The 13,682-nt window shown below is 45.6% G+C and overlaps 2 protein-coding genes across 5 annotated transcripts in view; both read right to left on the bottom strand.

The window, feature by feature from the left end:
* The window catches only part of nfxl1 (nuclear transcription factor, X-box binding-like 1), a 296,805-nt gene that overhangs the window by 101,039 nt on the left and 182,084 nt on the right, over positions 1–13,682 (bottom strand). The gene's annotated exons all lie outside the window — the stretch shown is intronic.
* The window catches only part of LOC141760649 (kinesin-like protein KIF1C), a 15,990-nt gene continuing 7,032 nt past the window's right edge, over positions 4,725–13,682 (bottom strand). Inside the window, exons 14-24 of one of the 4 annotated variants that reach the window (XM_074623660.1) lie at positions 13,654–13,682; positions 13,469–13,563; positions 10,286–10,369; positions 9,025–9,205; positions 8,652–8,724; positions 8,452–8,550; positions 8,054–8,215; positions 7,614–7,901; positions 6,907–7,000; positions 6,539–6,808; positions 4,725–6,457 (exon numbers count right to left, since the gene is read on the bottom strand). The exon at positions 13,654–13,682 is cut by the window's right edge and continues 51 nt beyond it. In XM_074623660.1, coding sequence (XP_074479761.1) covers positions 5,541–6,457; positions 6,539–6,808; positions 6,907–7,000; positions 7,614–7,901; positions 8,054–8,215; positions 8,452–8,550; positions 8,652–8,724; positions 9,025–9,205; positions 10,286–10,369; positions 13,469–13,563; positions 13,654–13,682 — 2,292 coding nt within the window. In that variant the 3' untranslated portion in view covers positions 4,725–5,540. Of the gene's footprint in view, positions 6,458–6,538; positions 6,831–6,906; positions 7,001–7,613; positions 7,902–8,053; positions 8,216–8,451; positions 8,551–8,651; positions 8,725–9,024; positions 9,206–10,285; positions 10,370–13,468; positions 13,564–13,653 lie in introns of all 4 variants that reach the window. The other 3 variants (XM_074623661.1, XM_074623662.1, XM_074623657.1) reach the window with 3 other exon arrangements.

Genomic DNA, 13,682 nt, shown 5'->3' with positions numbered 1-13,682 from the left:
GTAACATCACTGGTAATAGTAGTAGCAGTAACAGTAGTAGTAATAGTAGTAGCGGTAGTAGTAGTAGTATCAAAAGGAGCAGCAGCAGTAGTAGTAGTAGTAGTAGCAGCAGCAGCAGCAGCAGCAGCAGCAGCAGCAGTAGTAGTAGCAGCAGCAGTAGTAGTAGTAGCAGCAGCAGCAGCAGCAGCAGCAGTAGTAGTAGTAGTAGCAGCAGCAGTAGTAGTAGTAGCAGCAACAGTAGTAGCAACAGTAGTAGTAACAGTAGTAACAGCAGCAGCAGCAACAGTAGTAGTAACAGCAGCAGTAACAGTAGTAGTAACAGCAGCAGTAACAGTAGTAGTAACAGCAGCAGTAACAGTAGTAGTAACAGCAGCAGTAACAGTAGTAGTAACAGCAGCAGTAACAGTAGTAGTAACAGCAGCAGTAACAGTAGTAGTAACAGCAGCAGCAGCAACAGTAGTAGTAACAGTAGTAACAGCAGCAGCAGCAGCAGTAGTAGTAGCAGCAGCAGCAGTAACAGTAGTAGTAACAGCAGCAGTAACAGTAGTAGTAACAGCAGCAGTAACAGTAGTAGTAACAGCAGCAGTAGTAGCAGTAGCAGCAACAGTAGTAGCAACAGTAGTAGTAACAGTAGTAAAGCAGCAGCAGCAGCAGCAGTAGTAGTAGCAGCACGCAGTAACAGTAGTAGTAACAGCAGCAGTAACAGTAGTAGTAGCAGCAGCAGTAGTAGCAGTAGCAGCAACAGTAGTAGCAACAGTAGTAGTAACAGTAGTAACAGCAGCAGCAGCAACAGTAGTAGTAACAGCAGCAGTAACAGTAGTAGTAACAGCAGCAGTAACAGTAGTAGTAACAGCAGCAGTAACAGTAGTAGTAACAGCAGCAGTAACAGTAGTAGTAACAGCAGCAGTAACAGTAGTAGTAACAGCAGCAGTAACAGTAGTAGTAACAGCAGCAGCAGCAACAGTAGTAGTAACAGTAGTAACAGCAGCAGCAGCAGCAGTAGTAGTAGCAGCAGCAGCAGTAACAGTAGTAGTAACAGCAGCAGTAACAGTAGTAGTAACAGCAGCAGTAACAGTAGTAGTAGTAGTAGTATCAAAAAATGACTGTTTTATGAATGGAGTCTGGTGGCTTTGAAGAGAGCGACATAACAGCTTCAGTTCCCCGTCAGAAAGGACTGTCTGTTGGTAAAGAGGTGAAGATATTGTAAATACAGCGTACACTTACGTGTTTACTCTTTACCTCGGCGTCAGACAGCCCTTCCTGACGGGGATACTGTATATCGCTCTCTGCAAAGCCACCAGACTCCATTCATAAAAACAGTCATTTAACCTCTCAGAACAGAGTAAACATACAACCCCACTTCTTTCAGTTATTTCCAAACTGATCACAGCTAACGCTGACTCAGCTAGTGCTAGCGTTCACACTATTGATAACCTTATTGATCAGCTTACTGTGCTAACCTACGTTAGCTGTATGCTAACGTCTGTCAGGAGGGAAACAGTGAATCAGGAGTCGTGTTTCATTCTTATTGACAGTTTATTGCCATCATGTTGTCTGCAGGTAGAACCTGAGATTGGTTCCTGATGCAACAAAAACAACAGACACAACAACCCAACAACAGACACAGAGACAGGTGTGAAGGGGCTGTGAGCCAATAGCAGGAGGGCTGGACCATGATGTCATCATGATGTCATCATGTCTGTTCTCCAGAGTCCTGACACAGTGACATCATGCTGTGATGTCACAAAGTTATGAGGCTGTGGTTGGTGGAGCAGGGGGGGGGGGGGGGGGGGGGCAGTCAGTTCCGGGGATTCTGCAGAGTGTGGTTACCATGGCAACGCCCCCGCCCACCCCTCAAACCTCCAAAACTAAACAGACGATTAGAAGAAAAACAATAAAATCTAATTTATAACGTAAAACAAACTTTAGATTATGATTCTAAATTAACCCGGAAACACACACACACACGCACGCACACACACACACGCACACACACGCACGCACACATGCACACACTCACGCAGGCACGCACACACTGACGTCCAACACACACACACTGGAACACACACACGGTTGCATGAGGGTGAAGAAGCTCCCTTTAGCAGCATCCAAAAGAACCCAACATTAATGACACTTTATACTTTATAATAATTATATTAATAATAGTGATGATGACGTGATGACATCACAATGTAGGCGGGGTTAAAATACAGGAAGCAAATGAATACACAAAGAAAGAAAAAACAGCCAATCAGAAACCCAGAAAAATAAAAAAAACAGAAAAATAAAAACCATAAACAAAAAAGGAAACTTCGTTTCCCATCATGCCCGGCGGTGGCAGCAGGTTATCAAGATTGTCCCGTGATTGGTCGATTCTGGAGACGGCAGAGCAAAACAGAAATACGATTCTGCTGATGTCATGCTGCTCGGGCCAATCACAATCAATCATTCATCATCATCGTCATGGCGACTCCCGCCCAGGCTGGGCCGGAGCGCTCCCATTGGTTGGTTCTGACCTTTTTGGTGAAAAGGTCTTAAAGTCACGGAGCGCCATTATGCTCCACTCGTCATCTCCCACAATGCCTTGCTCTGTGTGTGGGGGGGGGGGCGGGGTTTAGGCGGTGCCGCTAACTCCCAGCTGACAGTAAACGTGTCGTCATCATTCAGGGCGGCGTTCAGGGTGGCGTGGGAAGTTGGAAACATGTGGCAGGTTATTATGATTTCCTATATTCCAGAGGTGCAGTAAACGCAACAGAATATTAATTAAATGACTTGATTAATCAGAGTTAATTAAATATTCTGTTATGCGCAACTTTAAACTCGACCTCTGGAATATGGCAACATAAAAATAACCTGCCACAAGTTTCCAACTTCCCGTTGCCCCTGAAGGCAGCAGTTTATTCCTCGTCCCTTCGTGGACATAATAACTTCTTATTGTCGGATCCTTTAAATCACAACACGTCGTCGTGTCTGTTACTACTTCTTCTTCTTCTCTTACCCACCACCTGTCTCGTACTACATTTCCCAGAGTTCCTTGCTCCCTACGTGCGCCACAATCCATCCTACGATCTCCCAAAACAAGTCCTACAATCTCCCATGAGGCTTCACTTGCTACATTTTCCCACGATTGCCAGAGACAGTGAAGGCGACACATTAAAACACGTCGCAGCAATAAATTCATCTTCATAAAAAACATCGAGACAAAATACGTCGGATACACTTCAAATATACACACAACGCTTTAAAAAGAGTCAACATGCGAGTCTCAACATCTCCTCCTCCTCTCCGTCCGTCTGTCTGTACAGCAGTGTGTCCATCAGGAGGCGCCACAGAGCAGCTTTCTTTGGTTTGTAGCACTCAGCGACGCATTCAATGTCAAACGGGAGAAACTACGAGCTTCACGCTGTCGGCTGTTCGAGTGTCTTTAACCTTCTAGTTATAAACGAAAATATATATATATAATATATATATATATATTATATATATATATATATATATTATATATATATATTATATATATATATTATATGTTATATATATATATAAAAATATATATTATAGTTATATATATATATTATATATATATATATTATATAATATATATATATATATTATATGTTATATATATATATATAAAAATATATATTATAGTTATATATATATATTATAAACACGGAGGTCGATTTCTTCACATATAATAAACCCTCTTCTCTGTCAGTAACCACGGTGACGTGGTTAGTAACCACGGTGACGTGGTTAGTAACCATGGTGACGTGTCAGTAACCATGGTGACGTGGTTAGTAACCATGGTGACGTGTCAGTTACCATGGTGATGTGGTTAGTAACCATGGTGACGTGTCAGTAACCATGGTGACGTGTCAGTAACCATGGTGACGTGTCAGTAACCATGGTGACGTGTCAGTCACCATGGTGACGTGGTTAGTGGAGGCAGAATAATTCTCTGAACACGCTAGCTAACGCTGGCTAGCAGGTAGTGTTTTTCTTGTTTTTTTTTAACAATGTCTGAATAAAATCCTAGTTCCTCTCAACATGTGCCGTCACTCTCTCTCCAGGATCACCAGAGGTAGTTGAGAACGTTAACATAAACCAACGGGACCAGATTAGACCCCTACGCCGCTGGAATTAGCGGGCTGAGCTAGCTAAGTAGCCTTGCGTCCGACCAGCGGGCCGGTGGCTAACGGGCTGGTGACCAGCGGGCCGGTGGCTAACGGCAGCGCTGTAGAGATAAACTGAGGGCGTATAGATCTCTGGATGTCTCTAGTTAACTCTCCTTCAGTAAAGTCAGTCACAAAGAGAGTCGGACAACATCAGAGAAGCGTTTCAGAGACGGAGAGAAAGGGTTGCTGATAGTTTAGCCTTCTGCTAACAGCAGCTAACGGCTCACGTTAGCTGCTGTTAGCAGAAGGCTAAATATTAGCATCATTTCCTCTCCGTCTCTGAAACGCTTCTCTGATATTGTAGCTCTAAAGCTCCAATCACAGTTACTCATCTCTAATGTCTGTGATCTGGATTCAGACAACAACACAGAGGACATTTAGATGTGGAGCTTTAGCCCACTGCTAGCGTTAGCCTCCAGCTAATGTTAGCCCACTGCTAGCGTTAGCCTCCAGCTAATGTTAGCCCACTGCTAGTGTTAGCCTCCAGCTAACACCGTGACCTCATCATGACCTCATCATGACGTCAGCACTAACAGGCGTCTATCCGTAGTGTTTTGCGTTTTGATATCGTTGATTAGTCACGTTATGGCGGTTTCTGTTGAGAGGATATGACATCACAGACACGTCAGTGTTGAGATGTGTGAAGTGAAAGTGAGGCGTTTGAGGTCATTCAGAGTTTCTATCAGCAGACTTTACTCTGTTTAATCTGAAATAATCGTAGTGTTCATCGTGTCTAACACTTCCGTGTTGCTGAAGTCGCACAAACTGTAAATCCCATTCAACATGAATGCTGGCTAGGCTAGGCTAGGCTAGGCTAGGCTAGGCTAGGCTAACACTTCCCCCTGTGCACCACATAGTAGCCACTCTTTGCTCAGGCTAACAGACTAGCCCGAGTCAACGCAGACCTCTCAGGCTGAACCCGGCCAGTTAGCCTCCTGGGCTAACGGCGGCTAATAGCGAGGAGCTAAAACACTCGAACAACAAACCAACGTACTGCACCTTTAAGTTCAAAAACAACAGGAGACTTCTGCTAACTGGAGCTAGCCACAACGGGCTAACCCTTCAGCTTCTTAAGGCATCTTTTTAGCGATCAATGACATCATGTACATCTGTACGTTAACTTCCTGTTTGACAAACGACTAAAAGACAACAGCAGCTAACGCGTGCTAACGTAGCGCTAGGAGCTAGCTACACACACACACACACACACACACACACACACACACAGCAGGGTTGTGTGTGACGGGCCGACTCAGTATCGTAAAACACACGCACACGCACACACACACACACTCTACAGCATCAGGACCGCCGTGTGTCCCGCAGCCAATCAGAGAGCTCCCTGGTGTCGGAGGTCAGAGGTCAGATGGGCGTCTCCTTGTTGTTTTTGAGGTCCGGTGCGCTGAACTGCCGTCTCATCCTGGGCGGCGTGGTGAAGCCCCACCCCCCCGGCGGCGGCAGCATCATGTCAACGGAAGGGGGCGGGGCCCCGGGGCGCGGCAGGCTGTGGTAGTTGGGGTGAGGTCCTGGCTGGAATGGTGCATTATGGGGGCTGTAGTAGGGGTGGTGCTGGAACGGATGGTGCTGCTGGTGATTATAATAGAAGCCTCCGTCTCTGTCTCTGTCTCTGCCTCCTCCTCCTCCTCCTCCTCCTCCTCTCCCGCCTCCTCTCTCTCCTCCTGGCGACAACCCCCTCCTCTGTCTCGGTCGCCCCTGGTGACCACCGCCGCCGCCGCCTCCGCCTCCGCCTCCGCCTCCGCCTCCGTGATGCTGGTCGCCGTCATAGTTGCCGTGGGCGGAGCTGTCCAGAGAGTTGCGTCGGTAGCGGCGCTGCTGGTTTTGGTTGTTGCCGTTCTGCTGCTGCTGCTGCTGCTGCGGATGGTAGTAGATGCCGCCCTGGTTGCCTTGGTTACGCTGTTGCCAGGCGCGATGGGGGCTGGGGGTGCGCATGCGAGGGGGCGGAGCCTGGAAGGGGAGGGGCAAGAGAGCAGGACCCTGAGGGGGGGGAGGTGACGGAGAAGCTTTCCCCTCGCCTCCTCCTCCTCCTCCTCCTCCTCCTCCTCCTCCTCCTCCTCCTCCTCCTCGCTCTTCCTCCTGCTCCACCCCCCACTCTCCTCCCCCCTCCCCCAGACCCAGAGCGTACAGGGCGGCGCTGGCTGGTCCCCATGACAACCGGTGGGCGGGGTTACTCTTGAAGGGGAACTTGAGCTTGCACTCCTGGGGGGGGATGAAGCGTCCGGTCCCGGGGAGGTGGACGGGGACGACGGGGACGCTCTGACCTGCAGGGGGGGAGACAGGACATGGTCAGGTGACTCCTTTAACACGCATCATAATGACGGTCATGTGACCTGCTATCTGACCCTGGTTCTGACCCTGGTTCTGGTTCAGGCCTCGCAGCTTCTTGGTGATGTTCTGCTGCTGCAGGTTCAGGATGCGCTGCTGTTCCTGTTTGAGCCAGCGGAGGCGCCCTCTCCTGAACGCCGGGTCCTCGTCCATCAGACGCTTCACTCGGACCTCTGGCTGGCGGCGGGGCTGGTCGGCTACGCCCTCGCCGTCGTCCCTCTGAGGTGACCCGCCGCCTTCTTCGTCGTCTTCTTCTTCTTCTTCTTCTTCTTCTTCTTCTTCTTCTTCTTCGCCGTTCACGTCGTTGTCCTGGAAACAAAGAGGACTGGTTACCGTGGAGACCGGTGACCAGCTGACGGACCGTGTGTGTGTGTGTCCCTGTGACGTACCGGGACAGGTATGATGCTCTCCATCTTGATCATCCTGTCTCTCAGAGCCTTGATCTCCTCGTCCTTCATGTTGTTCTGCAGCTTCACTTCCTGTCACAGTCACAGACGCATTATTTACTTTATGTTACAGGAAGGTCGTTAAATCACATTCACGCCGAGAGCACGAGTCGGACCGCCGGTATCATCTGTGCTCGTCTCCATGGATACCAACAACATGTCCTCCTTCAGTCATGGAAGAAATCATGCCATGTTGGTGAAGTCCCAGATATGTCAGAAAACCAAACGCCGTCGTGTCTGGGTTCATAACGTCACCCGGCGGCGAGCTACTACTACTGCGGTATGAACCCAAAATAAACACAAATAATATCAATAAACAGATCAAAAGTGTGCCGAAATAACTACATCATGATGCTGATTAGGTAAAAGCCTGAATTCATGCTTTGTCAGGTCTGTTACCATGACGACAAGCAAACAACCTTTAAATTGCTTGTTTTCTGAATGGGGTCTGGTTGGATCAGTGCCAGGCTAGATCAACATAAAGTCATCAAGGCATGAATACGGCAGCGACGTTGTTTCATGACGCAGCAAATTTCTCGCTTGAAATATCTCCGCGTCTACTCGCCTCTCTGTTTGTGACGGCGGCGTGTGACGGCGGCGTGTGACGGCGGCGTGTGAAACCACTTTCGTGTGTCAGACGACTCACCTCCAGAATGTCAGTCAGTTTATCGATGTGAGCCTTCAGGTCGTACGCCTTCTTCACTCCTCCCTCGCCGGTCTCTCCTCCTCCTCCCCCTCCTCCTCCCCCCTCCTCCGTGGGGGGGCTCCTCTCCTCGCCGATGCCCACCGTGTCACAGACGTCCTGGGCGACGGCCCTCCAGTTCTCCCTCTCGTTGGGGTCTTTCTTGGCGTACATGCGGCTGAGCTCCTTCATCTTGACGATGGACAGCGCCTCGATCTCCTGGCGGGAGTGACGGAAGTCTCCCAGCGCCACCTGAGGGGGGAGGGGCACGTTAAAAACCAATAACTCTATACTGGTTTAACTGGGACAGTGACCTGTGTGTGTGTGTGTGTGTGTGTGTGTGTGTGTGTGTGTGCGTGTGCGTGTGCGTCTGTGTGTGCGTGCGTGCGTGCGTGCTTGCGGACCTCGTAGCAGATCTCTTTGACGGCCTGCATGCGGAGGTCCTCCATGGTGACCCGTTTGGGGTCTTTGCTGATTCTTCTCCTCTGAGGGATCTGATAGACTCTCAGAGGTTCTCTCCTCTTCCCACTGCTGGGGAGACCACAACGCTTCACTATGGACTGCACCTGGACACGGGGGGACAGAGAGAGACAGGTGAGACCACACAGACAGGTAGACAGGTAAAGAGACAGACAGACAGACAGACAGACAGACAGACAGACAGGTAAAGAGACAGACAGACAGACAGGTAGACAGGAAGACAGGTAGAGAGACAGACAGACAGACAGACAGACAGACAGACAGACAGACAGACAGACAGACAGGTAGACAGACAGACAGACAGGTAGACAGGTGAGTGAACCTTGTTAGCAGGCAGCTTCTCTCTGAGGGAGGTGATCAGCCTCCAGCTCTCCTCACAGGACCGTTTGTCTGAGTCGTCTCCGCTGTCGCTGTCTGCATACTGAACACACACAGATCATAGATTATAGATTATTGATTATGGATTAAAGATGATTGATTAACCGATCAGAAACCAGGTGATCAGGTATAAATCAGACCAACCAGTCTGTGTTGCTCCAGCAGCAGGTCAGCCTCCTCCTTCTCTCTCCGGTACTGAATCTCCATGTCCTGCAGTCTGAGACACACACCAACCAACCAACTAAGCAATCAATCAATCAATCAATCAATCAATCAATCAATCAATCAATCAATCAATCAGTTAACCTGTTCATCTACCAACCAATCAATCAATCAATCAATCAATCAATCAATCAATCAGTTAACCTGTTCATCTACCAACCAATCAATCAATCAATCAATCAATCAATCAATCAATCAATCAATCAATCAATCAATCAATCAATCAGTTAACCTGGTCATCTACCAACCAACCAATCAATCAACCAATCAATCAATCAGTCTTGTATTGACGAACCTCTTCTCCATCTCCAGCTTGATGTCGATGCCCTGCTTCTCCAGCAGCTCCTTCTGGGCGTAGTTCCAGTCCTCCGGCTCCCCCTGCTGGTCGGCCGTGACGCTGCGCTCCCTCTCCAGCCTCGCCTGCTCCGGGTGGTTGAACCGGAACACGTGGTTCTTCCCCATCACGATGCGGTTACCTAGCAACCCACACTCGTTTATACAAGGCGCCCTTTTTTCAAAACAAAAGCTGCAGAAAGTGCTTCACAATAAGAGCACGAGTGGTAAAAACAACGACTAAATGACTCAGTCATAGCTCCTCAACCACGAGACCTAGATCAATACATCTGCTCTCTTCTGAAAGGTAACAAGCTGAGGAATATGAAGAAACTGTAAGTAAACTAAAATATATTACCATTCCAGAGTGAATGGAGATGCAATAAAGGAAAAAAATAAGATTTGTGCCTCGTATAAAATGTACATTTCAGAGGTAATATCACCATTAAAGCAAAGATCCAACAGATGATGATGCAACTGAATATATTCTACTACTCTTTACTACAACTGCTTTATGCAAATATATGTATATAATTATAATGGAAATCAATTAACAACACTAAACAATGACAAATACTGTAAATATTGTAACTGCTTGTGATTATCATAAAGTCTGTAAAGGGGAGACTCGTGGGTACCCATAGAACCCATTCATATATCTGGAGGTCAGAGGTCAAGGGACCCCTTTAGAAATGGACATGACAGTTTTTCATCGCCTTTTAATGTCGGAAAAATGTTTGACAAATCTCTGATAAATATTCGAAAAATGTTTGAAAATAAGTTGAAAGAAAAGTGTGGAAAATGTTTGAATAAAGTAAAAAACAAAAGTGCGGAAAATGTCTGAAAATAAGTAAAACAAATGTTTGAATAAAGTAAAAAACAAATGCGCGTAAAATGCGCGTAAAATGTCCGAAAAAAAGTTTTTAAAAAAGTGCGAAAATGAGTAAAAGAAAAGTGCGGAAATTTTGTGAAAATAAGTAAAATAAATGTAAAAACAAAGTGCAAAAATTGGCCGAAAAAAGTCAGAAAATAAGTAAAACATTAGTTTTCCTAAATAATAATATCGCAATATATTGAATCGTTACCCCCGTATCGGGATACGTATCGTATCGGGATACGTATGTATCGGGATACGTATCGTATCCCGATACATACGTATCAACACACAGCCCTACTAGCAAACGTCCAATCACAGAGCTTCACGCTAAAGAGCCAACGTTCACCTTGTTTCAGGACGACGGCGTCGTCGATCTCCTTCCCGTTGACGTACGTCTCCGCTCCCACCAACGGCTCCAGAGTCACCACCACTAGAGACACAGTAGAGAACAGTAGAGTCACAGTAGAGTCACAGTAGAGTCACCACCACTAAGACACAGTAGAGAACAGTAGAGTCACAGTAGAGTCACCACCACTAAGACACAGTAGAGAACAGTAGAGTCACAGTAGAGTCACAGTAGAGTCACCACCACTAGAGACACAGTAGAGAACAGTAGAGTCACAGTAGAGTCACAGTAGAGTCACCACCACTAGAGACACAGTAGAGAACAGTAGTCACAGTAGAGTCACAGTAGAGTCACCACCACTAAGACACAGTAGAGAACAGTAGTCACAGTAGAGTCACAGTAGAGTCACCACCACTAGAGACACAGTAGAGTACAGTAGAGTCACAGTAGAGTCACAGTAGAGTCACCACCACTAGAGACACAGTAGAGAACAGTAGAGTCACAGTAGAGTCACAGTAGAGTCACCACCACTAAGACACAGTAGAGAACAGTAGTCACAGTAGAGTCACAGTAGAGTCACCACCACTAGAGACACAGTAGAGAACAGTAGAGTCACAGTAGAGTCACAGTAGAGTCACCACCACTAAGACACAGTAGAGAACAGTAGAGTCACCACCACTAAGACACAGTAGAGAACAGTAGTCACAGTAGAGTCACAGTAGAGTCACCACCACTAGAGACACAGTAGAGAACAGTAGAGTCACAGTAGAGTCACAGTAGAGTCACCACCACTAAGACACAGTAGAGAACAGTAGTCACAGTAGAGTCACAGTAGAGTCACCACCACTAGAGACACAGTAGAGAACAGTAGAGTCACAGTAGAGTCACCACCACTAGAGACACAGTAGAGTCACAGTAGAGAACAGTAGAGTCACCACCACTAGAGACACAGTAGAGTCACAGTAGAGAACAGTAGAGTCACCACCACTAGGACACAGTAGAGACACAGTAGAGTACAGTAGAGTCACAGTAGAGTAGAGTAGAGTCATGACCACTAGGACACAGTAGAGTCACAGTACAGTACAGTAGAGTCACAGTAGAGTCACAGTAGAGTACAGTAGAGTCACCACCACTAGAGACACAGTAGAGAACAGTAGTCACAGTAGAGTCACAGTAGAGTCACCACCACTAAGACACAGTAGAGAACAGTAGTCACAGTAGAGTCACAGTAGAGTCACCACCACTAGAGACACAGTAGAGTACAGTAGAGTCACAGTAGAGTCACAGTAGAGTCACCACCACTAGAGACACAGTAGAGAACAGTAGAGTCACAGTAGAGTCACAGTAGAGTCACCACCACTAAGACACAGTAGAGAACAGTAGTCACAGTAGAGTCACAGTAGAGTCACCACCACTAGAGACACAGTAGAGAACAGTAGAGTCACAGTAGAGTCACAGTAGAGTCACCACCACTAAGACACAGTAGAGAACAGTAGAGTCACCACCACTAAGACACAGTAGAGAACAGTAGTCACAGTAGAGTCACAGTAGAGTCACCACCACTAGAGACACAGTAGAGAACAGTAGAGTCACAGTAGAGTCACAGTAGAGTCACCACCACTAAGACACAGTAGAGAACAGTAGTCACAGTAGAGTCACAGTAGAGTCACCACCACTAGAGACACAGTAGAGAACAGTAGAGTCACAGTAGAGTCACCACCACTAGAGACACAGTAGAGTCACAGTAGAGAACAGTAGAGTCACCACCACTAGAGACACAGTAGAGTCACAGTAGAGAACAGTAGAGTCACCACCACTAGGACACAGTAGAGACACAGTAGAGTACAGTAGAGTCACAGTAGAGTAGAGTAGAGTCATGACCACTAGGACACAGTAGAGTCACAGTACAGTACAGTAGAGTCACAGTAGAGTCACAGTAGAGTACAGTAGAGTCACCACCACTAGAGACACAGTAGAGTCACAGTAGAGACACAGTAGAGTCACGACCACTAGAGTCACAGTAGAATCACAGTAGAGTCACCACCACTAGACACACAGTAGAGTCACACAGAGGAGAGAGTATGGGGGGGGGGGGTGAATATGAAGGGGACGTCACCATGGTAACTAGTAACAGTGACTGTTACCTGACAGACTTCCTGGCAGCTTTTACAGAGAGAGAAGAAGAGAGAGAGTCACACCTCCATCATTTAAACACCAGAAGAAGAGAGAGAGTCACACCTCCATCATTTAAACACCAGAAGAAGAGAGAGAGTCACACCTCCACCTGTTCACACCTCCATCACTTAGAGAACACCAGCAGCGGGAGGAAACAGGATGAGATTTATTATAATTCTTTATTAACTCTCAAATTTTGTGATTTATTTTTACATAATTTTAAATTCATATTTAAATGTATTTATGCAATTATTAAATTGTATGTATTTATTTCTTTATGAACGATTTTCCCTTTCATTTATTATTTTTTTATCAACTTTTAAATTTATTTGTTTATTTTTGCATTTATTTTAAATTTTATTTTTCATTATTAAATTGCATTTATTCATGCATGATTTTCCCTTTTATTTATTTATTATTATATTATTATTTATTTATTTTTGCATTTATTTTAAATTTATATTTAAATGTATTTATTCATTATTAAATTGTATGTATTTATTTAATAATGTAGGATTTTCCCTTTGATGTATAATTTTTTTATAAACTTGTACAATTTATTTATTTTTGCATTTATTTAAAATGTATATTTAAATTGTATTATTCATTATTAAATTGAATTTATTCATGCATGATATTCCCTTTTATTCATTTATTATTATTATGATTTATTATATTATTATGTATTTATTTCTGCATTTATATATACATTTATTTATTAATTATGAAATTTAATGTATTTATTATGTATTCATTTATTTATTAATTACTTTCCCTTTTATTTTTATTAACTTTTAAATGGATTTATCTATTTTTATATTAATTTTAAATTTCTAGTTGCTGCTTCAGTCTGACCACCGGAGGGCGATCTTCATCAAACATCTGTGTGGACACGTCAAAGAATAAAGACTGAGAAGAGACAGACAGGCAGACGGACGGACAGACAGACAGACAGACAGGCAGGCAGGCAGGCAGGCAGACAGACAGACAGACAGACAGACGTCTCACCTTCTCCCTGCTCGTTGGTCTCACTGACGAACACACAGTGGATCTCCTTTATGAAGTGACCCGACAGCTTGATGTCCACGTCCTGCTGTCCCACCCTGAAACACCGTTTAATAATAATCATTAATAATTATTAATAATCAGCTTTAAATAAACTAAGTATTATCACAGAGACGAAGAGTGCTGACCTGGTGAATCCCTCCTTGATGTAGTAGAG

The sequence above is a fragment of the Sebastes fasciatus genome, chromosome 22 (genome assembly GCF_043250625.1).
Source record: "Sebastes fasciatus isolate fSebFas1 chromosome 22, fSebFas1.pri, whole genome shotgun sequence".
NCBI classification, from domain to species: domain Eukaryota; kingdom Metazoa; phylum Chordata; class Actinopteri; order Perciformes; family Sebastidae; genus Sebastes; species Sebastes fasciatus.
This window is presented reverse-complemented; position numbering and strand designations above follow the sequence as displayed.